The sequence below is a fragment of the Trichosurus vulpecula genome, chromosome 4 (assembly GCF_011100635.1).
Source record: "Trichosurus vulpecula isolate mTriVul1 chromosome 4, mTriVul1.pri, whole genome shotgun sequence".
Taxonomy (NCBI): domain Eukaryota; kingdom Metazoa; phylum Chordata; class Mammalia; order Diprotodontia; family Phalangeridae; genus Trichosurus; species Trichosurus vulpecula.
This window is the reverse complement of record NC_050576.1, coordinates 27,465,126-27,483,065: the sequence shown is the minus strand read 5'-3', so window position 1 is coordinate 27,483,065 and position 17,940 is coordinate 27,465,126. Positions and strand designations below refer to the sequence as shown.

Below are 17,940 nucleotides of genomic sequence, written 5' to 3'. Positions count from 1 at the left end.
GATTGCCTCTCACAGATGAGTAGGAAATGGAACTCTCGGTCTTCAGATAGAGTAATTGGGGACTTTGGAATGATGGACTGTTTCTCATTTGGGGAACAAAATGAAAGGAAGCAATTGAGAACTACAGGAATAGCAAGATTGACATTTAGAGACCAGCTAAGAGAGAGGGGTCAATGAACTGTAGAGAGAAGACAGGATGGATGGTGCATTAGAGAAGCCAGTGAGAGAGCGAGAACCCTGAACTGAGCCTGCCACTGCTCACCTGCCTTCCCCACCTGGACCAGGACCCTCCATCCCTGACCTGAGACCTGGACTTCCACACCAGGGTTTTCAGAATCCAGGCTCCAGACCCTGGTGCAGAGTTCCCCTCATTTTGAGCTCCTTCTGTAGGACCCATCCCACTTAAGTGGTGATGGAATATATATAGACCAGCCCGCTTATCGCACTATCTGCTGGCTGGCTGAGACCTCAGACTGTCTGACCATCTGCCTCCTACACCCACCTTCTTTTTACCTCCCCAGAACAAACTCCCCTCCCTGGTTACCACTCCTGTGTATGTGTTGTCTTCTCCTATTAATAGAAAGCTCTTTGGAGATAAGGCCTGTTGCTTTTTAAAATAGGTGTACAATGCCAGCTGTGATACAAGATTGCTGATAGCAGTCACTCAGTAATGAATGCTTTTTCATTCATACCCCACCCCCACCCCCGAATTTAGACAGACAAAGAGACCCAGGATCAAGCAGATCTGGTAACTTCCCCTGGCCACACCCAGTAGGGGCAGTCAGCACTGGGTGCTCAAACCCAGCCTTCTTCCCACTGCCTCTAATAAGGAAAGGGAGTTCTGTCTGGAGTCTTTCCTCAGTATGGGTTTTCCCTCTACAAGAATAGATCACAACCTCTCCACCCCTTAGGAGATAGTTTTATGATCTATGCTGGCCAAAAACGTTCCTTCTCTGCTGGTGCTCAGTATCTCCAAACTTTGTGGGCCCTAGAACAGTCACTAGTCACTGGTGCTGTGCTTGGAACCTTGCCAACTTGGCAGAGTATGAGAGCCTCCTCCATGTGTGCAGCCTGCCAAACCCCGGCTCCCTTCTATGCCATGGGGAAGTATGGGGGGAGGGGGCACGTTGGATGGGAGAGGACGGCTTCCTTAAATCTGTCAAAGGAGGTGGACTGAGAAGAATGTTCCCCAGCTAACCGAATACTGCAAGAGCGTCGGTGGTACGTTCTAAGCCCTCCCAGCTCCCGGTGTGATCCTCAGCACCGCCCCTTCACTGGAGCCAGCAACTTGTCTGAGTTGTAGTGAGGTTTACTTTCCAGGTTTAGGTTGGACTGGGCGCTGCCCAAGTCCCTTCTCCGACTGACGTCTTGTGCTCCTTTTATAACCGGCTATCACGTCATCTTCCTGATTGACTATCACATTGGGAACGTTATCAGGATTCATATTGCCAGTTTGGCCAAGGTAGTTTTATGGAACCCACTGATAACAGCAATACAAACATAATTTTCTATCCCACTTAGAACATGATAACGCCTGAATGAAGTTTTGTCTTCTGCAACATGAGAGTTAACTCAATCTTTCATGTCCCTTGGTGCTCTGAATTTTCCTGTCATGTAGCAAGTCCAAACACCCATTTTACAGAGAGAAAACTGAGGCCCAGAAAAGTGAAGTGACATGTTTAAAGTCATAGTAAGTATCAGAGCCAGGATTTGAACATAGCTCTGCTGACTGCAGAGCACTTTTGCCATATGGTACCACACATTGAAAGGATGGAAGGAGATGCCTGTAACAGGTGGTGTAAGGAAAGAGCGACAAGCTTTTCGTGTTTTTTCACCTCCCCTCCCTTCCCCGCATCTGGCTCGGGGTTGTGTCATCCCTCCTGTGCATCAGCCACGGTCAGTGCTGGAGTCACATACATGCCTCTCGCCCCTGAACTCATCCCCAGGACAGCATTGTAGTCCCATCTTGCCCTGTGCCTACAGGGCCACCCCCTCTGACCGTGGACTGTCGTTGTACCCTGCTCGTGGGCATTGCTGCCGGTGCCCAGGCTCACTTCAGATGAGCTTGCTGTTGTCTTGGCAGTTTCCCCTCACATTCTGCGGTTATTACTCAAATTCTGACCTCTTTCACCAGTGTTCTATCTGTTCTTACTACTCATAGAATGATCCGTCGGCCCCAAAGTAAATTCTTCTGCCCCCTCGTTCAGCAGTGTGATCACTTCACCGTGATCCTCCCCTCCCTAGGACTGTGGCTTGGCTTCTAGACATCAACATTCACATAGGTATTCCCTCACCTCCCACTTCATGGGCCTGCCTCAGCCACACAAAGGGTTCTTCCTTCATTGGAAGCTCCGATGTTCCCCCGTCTGACCCCAGCGTCCTCTCATTCCTCTTCTCCCTGTGCTTCACCCCTCCTCCAACCCTCGGCACTTTCTGGGCCCTCATCCCTGCCCTGACCGCACATATCCTCCCTCTCCAGCCTCAACCCCAAGTGACTGGTGATTTCAGCTTCACACTCTCTTGTCTGCCTTTCAATCCTTTACCCCCTCTGAATGGGTACATTGCCAATTTGTGTTACCCAGTTGCAACTGGGCTCTCCCACAGCCAAGCGGTCCTTTTATTCTCCCTGATGGCCTCCCTTTCTCACTTTCCACAGACGCTATCCCCAACCTCTTCTCCCCTAAAGTTCCCCATACCCCTTCTCTCTCACCTGTGGACCTTGCCTTTGACTTCACTGAGAAAGTTGGGCTCTCTCTTCATCTCAAAGCCCCTTGACTTCATGTCCCACTCTCTTCCCTTCCCCCGTCTCTGACAGAAGTGGCCCTTCCCTCTACACATGCCCTTGATCCCATGTCCTCCCATCTTCTCCAGATCAGGTACTCCTTCAGTCCCTTGTGCCTGGAATGCACTTCCTCCTTACCTCTCCCTTTAAGATGGAACTCATGGTTCTCAAAAGAATTGCAAACTAATAACGAGCATATATGAAAGAGTGTTTCTAATCACCAATAATAACAGAAATGCAAAGTCAAGACAATAGTTTTGAAACGTTTTACTAAGCACACTAGCAGATTGGCAGTGATGACAAAACATGGGAACAGTAAGCCTTGGAGAAGTTGTGGGAAGATTGGCCTCCTAACTCCTTGTTGGTGGAGCTGTAGTACCACCATTTTGGAAAACAATATGGAACTATGCAAATAAAGTGATTAAGACTTCTATTCCCTTTGGCCCAGAGATCCCACTGCTAGGCATATGCCCCAAGGAGGTCTGGTGAGGTCAGTTAAGAAGAAAGGTCCCATATGCACCCAACTATTTATGGCAGCACTTTGGAGGTAATAAAGAACTGGTAATGCAAGTGAATGGCCATCAGTTGAGAAGTGGATGAACAGGGTGTGCAGACCGAGTGTAATGAGGAATCACTGAGGAATGTAAGTACAAAGGGTCATGGAATGGCTTATATGGACTAATATAATGTGAAGTCAGCAGAACCAAGAAAATAGCAGAGACAGTGATGAGAACACAGAGTGAATGAAAAAAGCGGCGAAGATAGAACAAGCTCATGTGAGTCGTGCTTGTCCCAAGGAAGAAGCTGACCCCAAAGAAGAGAGCTGAGGAGGCCCGTTCCCCCTCCACACGGGGCTGTGGGACAGCGCATAGATCTGCAGACTTTTTTCAGTGTATTTAACAGTTTTGCTTATTGATTTTCTTTCCCTCTTTTTCTTAAAAATAATATTCCTTAAAACGTGGGATGACTCCCTGGGACAGGAGAAGAGGACGGATACAGGGGAAAATTTAGGTGACATAAAAATGAAAGATCTTGGCATCATCTTCTACATGAAGCCTTTCCTTATCGTCCCAAGTACTCTCTCCCTCCCTCCCCAACTAACCTCTGTTTAACTACTTTGCACGTATTCCTTCTTTGTACTTGTCTCTCTAGTGCCTGGCACATAGTTGGCTTGCTGGATGGGTGAGAGATGGCCCTGGCACAACATATGAGGACTCACTTCTGCTTTTTCTTGTCTTCCATTTGCCTCCTAACCTTTTGGATGCACTCTTTTTTCTAATTCCTAGTCCTTCCAGATGAATTTACTCAGTTTCTGTTTTTCACTTATTTGCTTATTTGTTAAATTTTGAGCTCCGAGTTGTTTCATTCGTTGCCTTACAAGCCTGCCTTATAGGAGGCCAACGCTTGATAGAGATATATAATGCCCACTTCCACAGCATCTTCCTTCACAGATCCTTTGTAGCTGATTTGAACGATCATATTACTCAGTAGCTTGGCCATTCACAGTTAACAATATTGCTGTTACTGTACGGCATTCTCTTGGTTCTCCCTGTTTCACTGCATTATTTCATACGAGTTCCCATTTGTCAGTGGGCGTGTTGCTGTTCCTTGCCTCGCCTGGCCTTGATCACTTCCTTCTGCCTTTCGAGAAGCTGTTAGGATCCCCGTTATTCTCGGAAGTCTTCCCTGAAAGGACCAGAGATCGCATTTCCTCTTCCTTCCTTCTTACAGATGAGCAAGTGAGAAGACACGTGCCTAAACTTCCATGACTAGTCACACCGTGGAGTTGAAACTCAAACTCTCATTGTCTGAGTCTCAAGTCCAGTACTCTTTCTAGTATGATGTGCTTTCACCTCAAACGTTTACTGGCCTGTACCAACACATGTGGATACACACATACACATATATGGCGGTGGGTGGGGGCAGGGGGGCGCGAGGAGAGAGCGGTCTCCGTAATATCTCACTCCAGTCACAACCACACTAAACACCCCTTTGCTTACACCATCTGATTTCATTAGTTTTTATCTTCATGTCCCTAGACATTCTTTTAAAAATTAGAACATTTTATTGTTGCTTTTTTTACACCGTTAATACTTCTCATGATGCTCCACTTCTTCCCTTATAACAAAAATAAAAGCAATCAGAGCAGACCGCGTTAGTCATGTCTGACAGGTTGTGGTTCATTGCCTGCCAAGAGAATAGACATGGGCTTTACCGCTGGCCTTCCGAAGTCACCGTGGTGTCCTGCCTTCACCCCAGTTCTGAAGTCGTCTTACAGCGTTGTTTTCCTTTCCATCATCACGGTCGTTGTGTAAACTATTCTCCTGTGTCTGTCCATTCGTGTTCTTAGATGTGCCCAACTCAGGCAGTTATTATGACAGTTAGAAAACCTCGTGGTCCTGGAGATTGTGGAGCAGCTTCCAGACACAGAGAGTCACATACCTGATGGGAGGCCAGGTGTGGAACGAGTTTGGGCTGGGGAGGACCTGTGATGGGTTGGTCAGATGTGGAAATAGCATGTTTCAAAATTTGGAAGACAAATTCTGGAGCCTAGAGAATATGATGTTCTAACTTGCTGTATTTTTGTTTTTTAAACAAAAATGACCTTGTTTTAAAGGTATCGGGAGAAGCTAATGAGACTCAGATTTCGGAAGCATTGAAGCGATACAGCGAGAGGGCCTTCTTTGTCCGGGAAGCCCTCTTTCACCTCTTCAGCCTGACCCATGTCATGGAAAAAACAAAACCTGAGATATTAAAGGTAAAGTTGCAACAGCTTCCTCTCGTGACCATTTTACAGATGAGAAAGCCAAGGCCAGGACTTAACCTTGGCTTTCTGCCTCCAGCGCTCTGCTCTATTGCTTGAGTCAGATTCTGGAAACCAGTGGGAGAAGTATCTCCAGGGTTGTTCTTGCTTAGTGGTGATGGCAAGGGGATCCGACTGGAATGAGCTGCCCCTTAACCTTAGACCTTAAGACTCTGACCTTTTTAGCAACAGCTGCAGCAGCAGCAGCTTCCCTGAATGGTCAGTGGGAGTGTTGAAAGGGCCTCCAGGGTCAGACCCAGATCCCATTCATCACCAGCGTCAGCCCCAAGGGATAGGTCGAGGTGGTCACAGCTGGTGCCTTTCCTGATGCTCTGAGGGCCACTGCTCCACCGTGCCTGAATTCCAGGGAGGGCTTTTTTCATTTCAGCTGGTGGTCATTGGAATGAGGAACCACCCCATGAACTTACCGGTCCAGCTGGCAGCGAGTGCATGTGTGTTTAACTTGACCAAGCAGGACTTAGCCGTGGGAATGCCAGTGCGGCTCCTGGCTGACGTGACCCACCTGCTGCTCAAAGCCATGGAGCACTTTCCTAATCACCAGCAGGTAACTGGCATCAGCCCCACATGCAGACTGGGCCTTGGGGTGGGCGGCTGATGGCAGCTGTAGACACCTGGCACCCAACTGATCTAGAGCAGCTGTTTGATGTTGTAGCCAGAGAGATGGAGGTTTGAGGCCTCTCTCTGATAGCCACTGGCTGTGTGACTCTGGGTGAGTCACTTAGCCACTCAGTGCCCTTGACAGCTTTCCTAGATGTAAAGTGGCAGGGACTGTGCTGGCCTGCATTGAGAGGGGGACAGTCACTGGGGAGTTTTCTGGGCCCATGAAGTCACAAGTCTCGTCCCTGATCCCTATTCCCAGCATCTGGCACATAATGGGCACTGAATCCTTGTCAAATTAAAGTGGATTGTTGGAGCACAAGTGTAGAACTTTGCTCTTCTCTTTCTTCCATTTTCTTATACTTTTAATCTCTCTGTATCTCTTCTGAATGAATCCTCCTTCTGGAGACAAATGTCAGCCACTGGTCCCAGCCCACAAAGCCCGTCCTTCCAATAGGATCTCCAGTGTTTGTCCCCTTCCCACCCTTTGGACCTTTGTGTAGCAGTGGGGTCATGGATTGTATTGTCTCTTGTGAGTCACTGGGCCTCTCCTTCTCCTCTTCCTCTTCTGTTGTACCTGCTACTCTGTGCACATCAGAGCTGACACATATTTATCATTTTGAGGTACTTACATTATTTTGAAGTACCTACATTGAGATACCTACATTATCAAATAATATCAGTTATTTGATTTTTTTTTTAATGAGGAAATGGGTTCAGAAAGGTTAAGTTACCTGCCTTTGATCACATAGCTCAGAAATCTTGAAGGTGAGATTTGACCCTGGATTTCTCCTGAATTCAAGTCGAGTGTTTTCTCATTATATACTATACTACATGGCCTTCGTCTTCAAGCAGCTTTTCCCCTTTCCCTATAATTTCTGTTGGAAGTGTTCTTAATTAGATTTGCAAGACTCCAAGCCAGTATGTTTTCACTAGCCTTTGTTAGGTGATATTGGTTCTCCCTTATGAAGCCCCTATCTGTCATTCCTGTATATTAGCGTGGGTGCACAGAGTCAGTTCAGGCACAGTCCTCTCAGCTGCCTGTTCATTTCCCCAGACCTACCTTTCTTCTCCAGCTCTCCCTCACCTTCACTCAGCAGGAATCAAATGCCACCGTGGCCTCATGGCTTTCCATTTGGGACCTTGGGCTTCAGCCTCCTCCCGGGATGTTGAGGTTGCTTTCTGCTGGTAACAGCCATCTGTACCTGCATCACCAAAGTGACTGACATGACAGCCTGTGTGCCCCAACTTCCTGACTCTACCCACACCTTTAATACAGATGCAGAAATGCCAGGGAATTGTGTTTTCCAGAGGATCACATATTCTGTTGATGCTCGCTTCCTCTTAGGGTCCTAGGATCACAGATGAGACATTCTGAGCCATCCCTTCAAGCCACACGTGCAGCCGCACCCCCCCCCATTTTCCAGGAAAGAAAACTGAGGCCCAAGCAGGCTAAGTGACTTCTCCAAGCTTAGTCAGCCAGCTAGCATTGATTAGGCACTGCCGGGCTCCATGTGCTGTACCAAGCAAGGTCATTCAGGTCATAAATAGAGCTGGGGATCTAGCATGTCCTTGAGAGTTTTCTGATAGGATTTTGACTTTCTTAGCCACCTCCTTCTTATGGATGATCCTGGAAGTTAGTGGCCCGTTCTCTGGCTTATGTTTCTTTTTGTCTCTCTTTTGAGCAAGAAATTTCCCTCTAGGAAATTACTGAAACCAGTAAGAGCCTTTTCAACTTGCTGAGCACTGGTCTCCAAGATGACATTTTGTGGCCCACCCACTCCATAAATGGCCATATTTGGGTCATAGAGGCCCAGCTGAGTCATTCACTGCTCTAAAGGGTGCCTCTTACATTTACTCACCTCCCTTCCCTTCTGCTAACCCTACCTGTCTGAACTCTGAGGTGAAGGAGACTGGGAGTTAGAAGGTAACACACAGATCTGCCCTGTGGGCCACATCATTCAGGGGCTGTCTCAGAGAGCATTCTCAGGCACCCTTGGTTGGGGTCAACTTGCCTTCCAAAAGCAGGTAGAACAGCATGGCTGTGGGGCCAGGCATGGTGCTGCATCAGTGCCTTGCCATGGTTGACATGACCCCCAAGCTCCCTTACCCCATGGGGCAAGCAGATTCTGCTTTGAGGAGTTAGAAAAGAGGCGGGCACATTCTGTACCCCAGAGCCTTTTCAGTTTGCAGATATGACTTGGTATCTGGCAGTTTCCAGTTTCATTGGCCAAGGCCTTTGTGCCTTGAGCCTTCTTCTCTTCTCCATCTGTACCACTTGGTGACCTCATCAGCTCCCAAGGATTTAATTGCCATCTCTCTGCTAATGATTCTCAGATCTACCTTTCCAGCCCCAATCTTAAACTCAGCACACCCCAAGCTGAGCTCATCTTTCCCCCTAAAGGCTCCCCACTTCCAAGCCTCCTTATTACTGTTGAGGGCACCACCATCCTCTCAGTTCTCTGGGCTTACAAACTAGGGCCCCCTTGACTTCTCCTTGACTCCCAAGAACAGGGAGTCCTGCACTAGGGAGCAATCGATGCCTGGCATGCGGCAGGAGAGTAGAAGGGACTGAGCCAGTCTGTGGCGTAGAGTGCAGAGGAACAGTAATGCGGTAAGACTGGCAAGAAAGGGCAGGGCCTTTAATGCCAGGACACAGACTTTGAAAGAACGCACCCAGCTCTGTCGTCCTCCTGATAATGAGGCACTTGCCTTCCCAAGGCTCTGGCAGCTGACCTTTGTCTCTGCTCATACAGCCCTCTCCCCTTTCCCCTGGATGGTCACAGTCACCACCAGTTAGTGTCCTCTGTCAGGACTCTCTCTGCTCAACTGCCAAAGTCACTTCCCTAAAGCCCAGGCCTGCCCCTGTCTTGGCCTTAGCTCCCTGGACTTCTCCCTAAACTAGACTCTTCTGCTGGCTTTTAAAGCCCTTCACCACCTTTCCCTCCCCATTGGACGTTACTTCTTTCCATTCTTTCTGCATTCCAGTCAGACAGGCCTTCTTGCCAGTCTCCATACCTGACATTGCCTTCCTTCTCTGACCTAGGCCTGGAGTGCACTCCTTCTTTCCTTCTTTAAAAATCCTTGATTTGGGGGCAGCTAGGTGGTGCAGTGAGTAGAGCACCGGCCCTGGAGTCAGGAGGACCTGAGTTCAAATCCGGCCTCAGATACTTGACACGTGCTAGCTGTATGACCTTGGGCAAGTCACTTAACCCCAATTGCCCTGCCACCAAAAAAAAATCCTTGATTTCTTTTAAGACTCGGCCCTCCTCTGGGAAGCCTTCCCTGATTTGTGCCTCCCGAATCAAACTGCCCTTCATTGATTTTGTCTGTATTCCGTCTCTACTTATGTGTGCTATATATTGTTTCTTCCTGGAGGGCTGTACGTTCCTTGAGGCCAAGGACTGTGTGCCTTTTGCCTTTGTATCCTAAGCACTGGACTTGTCACCTAGTGCGAACTTAATTAATGCTGGTTGAATGATTTACATAAATTAGCTCCTCTGGGAGACCAATAATCAGTGTTAATTCCTTAGGCTGCACCCCACAGGGCAGGGCTAGGGCTTTTATACCAAGCAGATGGGAAGAAAGAAGGCTTGGGGAGTGGTATAAAATTGTGTTGGAAAGACTTGGCCCCTTCCTGAAGAGAGGTAACCTGTCTGGGATTTATTTATTGTAAATTGTTTCGAAAGGTTATTTTATCCGGGTTTTTTTTTTCCGCTTTGTCTTGACAGCTACAGAAAAATTGCCTTCTTTCACTGTGCAGTGACCGGATCCTCCAGGATGTTCCATTTAACAGGCAAGTGAGGGCCTAGCAGTGCGCATTCTCCCTGGGCCCTGGGGCATCCCTTCTCTGTCAGGTCAGCCTCATTTTCCAGTCATTCAGTGGTTCAGGCTTTACCCAGCTTTTCTTCTATATAATGAATGCACCATACTCTGAGCTCTGTGGGGAGATATGGAGGTAGAGAGCATCCACGACTGATAGCAGCTCATCACACTTCCTCATCTTAGAGAGGAAGAAACCCTTGTGGGACATTCTAGCCCAGAGCCATGGCTCTGCCCTCATGTGTGTCACAAGTGGAACCATAAATGGCTACAGATCAGAACAGATTAAGTGTTTAATATGAGTAGAAAGTGCTAGATGTTTAGCTCTGATTCTTTGTTAGAGCAGTTTAAGGTCTACAACAACCCTGTGAGGCAAGCGACACAGGGAATAGCCTCGTTTTACAGATGACTAAACTGAGGCTCAGAGAGGTTACGCGGTCTTTCCAGAGTCACCCAGAGAGTCAGTGCACCAACTAGAGCTCTTCCCTCAGCGTTCTGTACTACCTTCCCTTTTGTGCCACAGATGGGACAGAAATTCCCTCTTCTCACCTACCTCTAAGTTACTCCTTTGGTTTTCATAACCAGAGTTGACCTGATAATTCCATGTGCTGGTATCACCTGTCACAGCTTTCCAAAGACTCCCCTGTGCATGCTCTCATTAGAACCACCAAGTGTGGAGAGGCAGTCAGGGCTGGTATACTAGCCTCATTTTGCAGATAAGAAAATTGAGGCCCTGAAAAGTGAAGTGACTTACCCACAATCCCGTATCCACCAGGTAATAAAGACAAGACTTGAATCCTGGCTCTCGGATCCCAGGAAATAACCTGGAGCTATTTCTTTTTTTGTTGTTTTTTGTTTTCTGGTTTTTTAAATTAATTTAATTTATTTTTTCCCACTTAATAGTATTGTAAAGATAGTTTTCAGCATTAATTTTTATAAGATTTTGAGTTCAAAATTTTTCTCCTTCCCTCCTTCCCCCCCTCTCTTAAGACAGCAAACAGTCTGATATGGGTTATACATGTGCAATCTTATTAATCATATTTCCACATTAGCCATGTTGTAAAAGAAGAATCAGAACAAAAGGGGAAAACCAGAAGGAAAAAAAAACAAAAAAAGTGAAAATAGTCTGCTTTGATCAGCATTCAGACTCCATAGTTCTTTCTCTGGATGTGGAGAGCATTTTCCAAAATGAGTCTTTTGGACTCGGATTATTGTATTTCTGAGAATAGCTAAGTCTGTCACAGTTGATGATCACACAGTGTTGCTGTTACTGTGTACAATGTCCTGGTTCTGCTCACTTCACTCAGCATCAGTTCATGTAAGTCCAGGTTTTTCTGGAATCTGCCTGCTCATCATTTCTTATAGCACACTAGTATTCCATCATAATCACATACCATTCAGCCATTCCCCAATTGATGGGCATCCCTTCAATTTCCAGTTCTTTGCTGCCACAAAAAGAGCTGCTATAAATATTTTTATACATGTGGGTGCTTTTCCCTTTGTTATGATCTCTTTGGGGTACAGCCCTAGTAGTGGTATTGCTAGATCAAAGGATTGGGCATGGTGCCTGGAGCTTTTTCTACCCCATCTTGCTGGCTGCAGATTTCATGCCCTTAGGAGTCATCTGTGGAAACCCTGTCTCCTTGCAGGTTCGAAGCTGCCAAGCTTGTCATGCAGTGGCTCTGTAACCATGAAGACCAGAACATGCAGAGGATGGCTGTGGCAATCATCTCCATTCTTGCCGCAAAGGTACCTCCTGAGCCGGGCTGTTCTCTGCCTGCTGGGCTCAGGCTCTCCGCCCAAACTGCGATTTTAACAAGCCAGACTGGTGGAATGGCCTCCTAGTTGGAGCACTTCTCAGAATGACACATGGCATTCCACTACAGCAACATTCCATTACAGTCGGGGATTTGGGTGGTGGCTCAGTGGGCTAACAGTGTTTGACTCCCGATGGGAATTTCTTGCAGTTTACCCGAGGATTGTTTGTTTGCAGCTTTCTACGGAACAGACTGCCCAGCTGGGAGCGGAGCTCTTCATTGTCAGGGTAAGCCTGTGGCATCTCTGGGAGATCAGAGGGTTCCCTTTTCAGGCAGTGATGTGTTCACTTGAGCAGCCTGCTCAGCCCTTAGACCAGCAGAGCCTCCTCCCTGTTGTTCTCCCCTCTGGGGTGTCCTTCATGCTGCTGCAAGAAGAGTGGCGTGTACCCCACGCAGGTCTCACCAGGTCTGAGGAAGGCCAGCTGGCTGCAATAGAGATGCCCCCTGTCTTTGCGTCTCAGTTCACTCCACCGCCCCTTTTCTCTGTGCCCGTGATCTCCCCTCAGTGTTTCCTAGCACACCTTCTCTTGATCTCTGCTTTCTCCTACCACTGTCCGTATCCTAGCACTAATTTCTGCTCACATCTGACTTCCCCGGTGTTGTTTATAATCTCCTTGAGATTAGGGAGCGCTGTGTTTCATCTTCATGCCCCCATACCTCTTACACATGGTAAGCCCTCCCATAGGTGTTGGTTGAATGGCAGCAAATCCGTGGAAGGATGTTCCTTGTGGATACTGGGAGAGAAGCTTCTTCGTTGTTTCATAGGAAGTGAGGTGCTCTAAGAAAGGGTCAGTGCTGCTCTGGGGTTCTGGGTGCTGGCTCTTAATCTGCCACCGGGGGACCTTAGGCAAGTCCGTTTGCCCCTATGCCACAGGATTCCCATTTGTGAAATGAGGATTTTGGTCTAGTGACCTCTAAGGGACCTTCCGGCTTTAAAATCCTCTGAGTCTACGGATCTGGGCCACCCACTGCCAGATCCTCCATGCTTTGGGGATCCCTCGCACTGGGGGGCTAGAAATTCCCCCCGTCAGAATTCAGTGAATAGCTTTAGGGAAAGAGTTCTCCAGGTAAGTTCCAATTATTCTGGGTGATGAATCAAAAACTGTTACCCATACTGTGGCTGTGGAATTTTGTCTTGGTTCTTGAACCCTCTAAATTTTTAAGTAGAAAATGACCTGGGATCAGAGAAGTTTTCAAAAGTGGAATTGGTTGCTGTCCCTTCAGATGTCTCACTGTAAGCAGAAGTGCTTAGAATTTAGTTAGTCATCCAATTTCAGACAGGCCTCTGCTAAGGCCACTGCCTGCTTCACTTGGGTAGCTCTAGGGAGCTTTCCTTCCGCCAGCCCTGAATCTGCCCTTCTGCCTTCTGAGGCCAAGTATCACCAGTCTCATCTGCCACGTGACTGCCCTTCAGAACCATCAGGAAAGCCACTAAGTCTTCTTTTTCTGGGCTCAGCCTGCCTCGGAGAGCACAATCTAGGAGCCTTTGCCATCCCAGACACTTACCATCTACTTCTTGATGCTTTCAGGCTTCTTAGTGTCCTTCCTAAAACGGAGAGGTGAGCACAGACAGCTGGGAAGCAGACTCGAAGCTGTCTCTCTAGAGGAAACTAAATGTTGGAGCCATGAGGTCTAGAAACACTGTGGCTGACTGACTGCTGAGGTTCAGGTCTTCCCGGCTCTGAATCTAAGGCACTCTTTACCCGGTTGTTCGGCTGCTGGGGAAGTACTTTGGGAAGGCTCATGGGTTTCCAGATGTTATTGAGTTTAAATCCCCCCTTTCTTTCCTTCCAGCAACTTCTCCAGATAGTGAAGCAGAAAACCAGCCAGAACTCCGTGGACACAACCCTCAAGTTCACCCTGAGTGCCCTTTGGAACCTCACGGATGAGTCCCCGACAACCTGCAAGCATTTCATAGAGAACCAAGGGCTCGAGCTCTTCATGAGGGTGCTGGAGGTGAGGACAGCTGGCCCCTGAGGCTTTGTCCCATCCTGCCCCCAGAGAAGTAGTGGCTGAGCCTCCTGTCTCTCTTTTTCTCTCAACAGTCCTTCCCGACAGAGTCCTCCATTCAGCAGAAGGTCCTTGGCCTTTTGGTAAGGTGTGGTGCATGTTCCTCTCCCCCTTTGTGTCACCTAGTACACTCAAAGCAAGGTGCCCAATTCTCCACCTCATCGTTTTTTTAATGGAATTTTACCAATCTTTTGTCTTTCTAGCACTTAACATTTCCCACTAGGGTCACCTCCTTCCCCTCCCAGAGAGCTATCCCTTGTAATCCTGAGTCCGAAACACTACCTGTAATCCCCCACCTCTACAAAGAAGTAGGAAAAGTGCCTTCTTATGTTTCTTCTTGGGGGTAACCTTGATCATCTCATCTTGAAGCTTTGGGTTTGCATGGGGGGGAGGTGGAGGCCCTTTCCATTTGTGGTAAGTGGAAGGCAGTCACTCTTGCCAAGGCATGCAGATGCCCACGAGCCTGAGTATGCGTTAGTGATGTAAGAAGAGCCAACTAAGTTAAATTTAATCCTTTAGCATGTGAGAAAAAGTGTAACTGGAGCATTGTGGGTGACCCCAGAACTTCTTTCCAGTAAGTGTTGTGTGTGCCCCATTTGGTTCAGTGGTGACCAGTTAGGCAGGCCGCTGAGGATGGGTCTTGTTCCTTTTTTTTTCAAATTGCAAACTTGACAGACATCAAGAAAGATGAATGTTTTAATGTGAAAAGAATATCATTTTAAAATATCTTTTCAAGGCTCAGGTTTGTTTGTTACTAGTCATGATTATTCTGTACTTGTTTAGGCTCCTACATTTGAAAAAAGGCGGTATCTCCGATCCTTCCTTTTCTTTCCCTCCCCTGCTCCACTCGCTGGTCAGACCCTTTGGATTATCCCCTCACAATCTTCCTTCTGAATTCTTCCTTGTGCCCTCATCCAGCACCAGGCCGCACTCACCTGGCATTAGAGACATGCAGCAGCTTCCTGCCCTATTCATGATCTGCTGGGTGGGCTGCCACCCCCATTGTCCACCTCTAGTTCTTTTCTCTGCCTTCCTTATATCCAGCCAGAGAGCTCCATGTATCCCAAAATTGGGCTGCCTTGTCACAAAGCAGAGTTTGCCCTCTTTCATTGGCATTTAGGGCCCTCCACAGTTTCAAGCCTTCCTCCCCTCCACAGACTCTGGGCTTAAATTACAATGAACCTTATATATCACTCTATTCTGTTCTAGTCTGCTTATGTCCTGGCATTATGTTTTGGTTGCCATCATTGGTGCCTGATATCCTTGCTAGACTATGAGCTCCCTGAAGTTAAGGACTGTCACAAACGAGCCTCACACCTTCCCCAATGCCTGTTATAGAACTGTGTGGATAGTGAGCACTTAATGATCGTGGAATTACATTTCCAGTTGTCATAAGGATCAGATCAACTGGGAGTTCTAAGAGAGCACAAGCTGACTCCTCCAGCGTAGGGAGGGAACCAGATATCACAGAATAGAGAAGTGTGAATGGATGGATGGGTGGGTAGAGGAGTATGATCTGAACCGGTGAAGAGAAAGTACCCACACTGATGGCATGATGCAGGTAGGGGATGAGGATGAGTATAATGACAATGACTAGGGCGCCTTAACCTTAACTTTTTACATCTTCGTAAAAATTTCATTATGTCCTTTTGGTGCAGTCAGTCATTTGTTTCATTTGATTTACCATTGAGTTTATAAGAACTTGATATATATTCTTTAATTCTCTTTTTATCACATTGAATATTTTTCCCACATCTAACCTTGATTATAAACCATGTATTTTTAATGGAGTTTAAATTAGGCATGTTTCTAGGCCATTGAAGCCTATTTTCTTCCATCTCTTGGATAATTTCTTAATCTTTTGTGACATGAGACCTGCTACAAGATCATTTCACAGTATTCTCTCTCCATTTAGTAATGTTTGTAGTTCTAGTACTGGTCCTTTTCTCGTTACAGCAGTATATTTATCAGAGTTCATCATTCCATCCACAATACTTTTATACCCTTTGGGAGAAAAAAATCCTCCAAACAACTTTGAGGCTGGGTGGTTGACACTTGTTCTAGTTGTGGTTTGGGTATGGTAGAGCCTTGAAATGGAAAAGTGAGTTTCCTCAGTAAAAAGATCTTTGCGGGCTTCAGTGCCATCTTGTCTTGCCTGTGACAAGAGGCTTTTTCCTCCTAGCAGTGGTTAGCAATTGTGTGGCTACTGGTCTTCTCATTGTTCTTCCAGCTTCAAGGAGTCAGTGCCGCACTGCAGAGGGGTCAGTAACTATCGCCTCCAATTGCCCAGTCCCTCTGAGGATCATTGTTTGTTTTATGAAAATTAATTAAGTTCTTTTACAGCAATAGTTTGCCAGTTTGAGGCATTTCAATTCTGACTGCCCTTTAAGCTTTCACACAACTTTCTGTCTACTGTACTATCTGTAGTAATTAGGGAAACCAGCCCAATATGTTGTATGTGGTCAAGGTCACATACTAATCGGTAAAATGATAGCGGTAATAATGGACTAACTGCTTCTGTCACAGAAACTCTGCTGAATGGTTTTGGTTGGTAAACATGAGTACTTCCATTATTAGGCATCCAAGAAGAAGGAGGAGTTTGGGCAGTAAGGTGAACATCTGGAAGCAGCATTTTGGCTAGAAGCAGGGAACAAATCCCATTGACACTGGACAAAGGGCCTTCTTCGAAGGCCTGTTCAGGGGCTGCCTCCTAAGTGAAGCCTTCCCTCATTACTTAAGCTCAGCGTGATCTCTCCGTCATTCAGTCAGTCAACACACATTTCCTCATTGTCTGCTCTATGCAAGGCACTAGCATGTATCAGAGGAGCCATGTACATATATGTAAGTATATATGTAACGTGTACAAGAGAGTTCAATACAAGGTAGTTAGTGATAGAGGGCGCTGATGTCTTTAAATCCATCTAGAGCACCTCATTTGAATCTCTCCTTTTACTTTACTCTTACTTTTCTCACCTCTGTATGTGTCTAATAATTAGAGAAGTATAAATTAAAGCAACTCTGAGGTACTACCTCACACCCATCAGCTTGGCAAAATTGACAAAAAAGGAAAATGACAGATGCTGGAGAGACTATGGGAAAATGGGCATATCGATGCTCTGTTGGTAGAGCTGGGAACTGGTCCAGTATATCAGTAAGGCAAGATTCACGATATTGATGGTGACGATGACTATGCTGGTATAGTTCGAAATCACAAAGTATAAAAGACTCTCTGTATAGAAGGCAGAAGAAGTAAAACATTTATTCAGACACCAGAGGATCAAATCCCAGAACCAGTAACCCCAATTCAACATAGCAGTAATTGTATTCCAAAACCAGTAAGTCCACCTCGATGTAACAGCAAGGAGATTAAAATACAATATCACAACAAAGAGCCAGGCCATCCTGTGACCTTTCCTTCTGCTAGGGCCTTCCCATAAACACTCATGAATCCTAACTGTCTGCTTGCCTTCGTCCTCTCTTCCCGAAGTCCCTTCCAGTTCTCTGACTGTCTCTCTCAGTTCTCCGTCTTCGCAGGTCTCTCTAGTGTCTCTCCACAGCTCTCCAGTCTGAGCTTAATGGCTACCCATGGGGGGGGGTGGGGGGGGGATGGGTGTGTGTGTGTGTGTGTGTGTGTGTCCCCGTGTGTCCCCGTGCCCGTCCGTCCGTCCTTGTTTGGGGCCCTGGCAAATGGGCCTTCCTACAAACAGGCCTCTGTAATCAGGCTTCCCTTAACTAGCTCCACCTGAGGCCTATCAAATGGGCAGGGAAGATCTTTGATCACATTAGCAACACATCCAGCCATTCTGGAAAGCAGTTTGTTACCATGCCCAAAAAGTTACCTGTTCATACCCTTTGACCCAGTGATACCTTTACCCCAAAAAGATCAAAGAAGAAAAAGACTCATTTGGACAGAAAAATTTATAGCAGCTCTATGTCAAGGCACAGAACTGAAAACTTAGGAGGTGTCCATCGATTGATTAATGGCTGCACAGATTAAGGTGTATGAGTGGGGGGGGGGGGGTATTAGACCCTCACTGAATAATTCTAATAAGGAGCCATCTCAAAGTGAGAACAGAAATAAAATTTTA

The 17,940-nt window shown here is 46.9% G+C and overlaps 1 protein-coding gene across 2 annotated transcripts in view; it reads left to right on the top strand.

Annotated features, from left to right (window-relative positions):
* The window catches only part of ZYG11B (zyg-11 family member B, cell cycle regulator), a 64,006-nt gene that overhangs the window by 29,859 nt on the left and 16,207 nt on the right, over positions 1-17,940 (top strand). For both annotated transcript variants that reach the window (XM_036756161.1, XM_036756162.1), the window contains exons 4-10: positions 5,400-5,540; positions 5,974-6,150; positions 9,935-9,999; positions 11,675-11,774; positions 12,019-12,069; positions 13,637-13,798; positions 13,888-13,935. In XM_036756161.1, the coding sequence (XP_036612056.1) occupies positions 5,400-5,540; positions 5,974-6,150; positions 9,935-9,999; positions 11,675-11,774; positions 12,019-12,069; positions 13,637-13,798; positions 13,888-13,935 (744 nt within the window). The remainder of the gene's footprint in view (positions 1-5,399; positions 5,541-5,973; positions 6,151-9,934; positions 10,000-11,674; positions 11,775-12,018; positions 12,070-13,636; positions 13,799-13,887; positions 13,936-17,940) is intronic.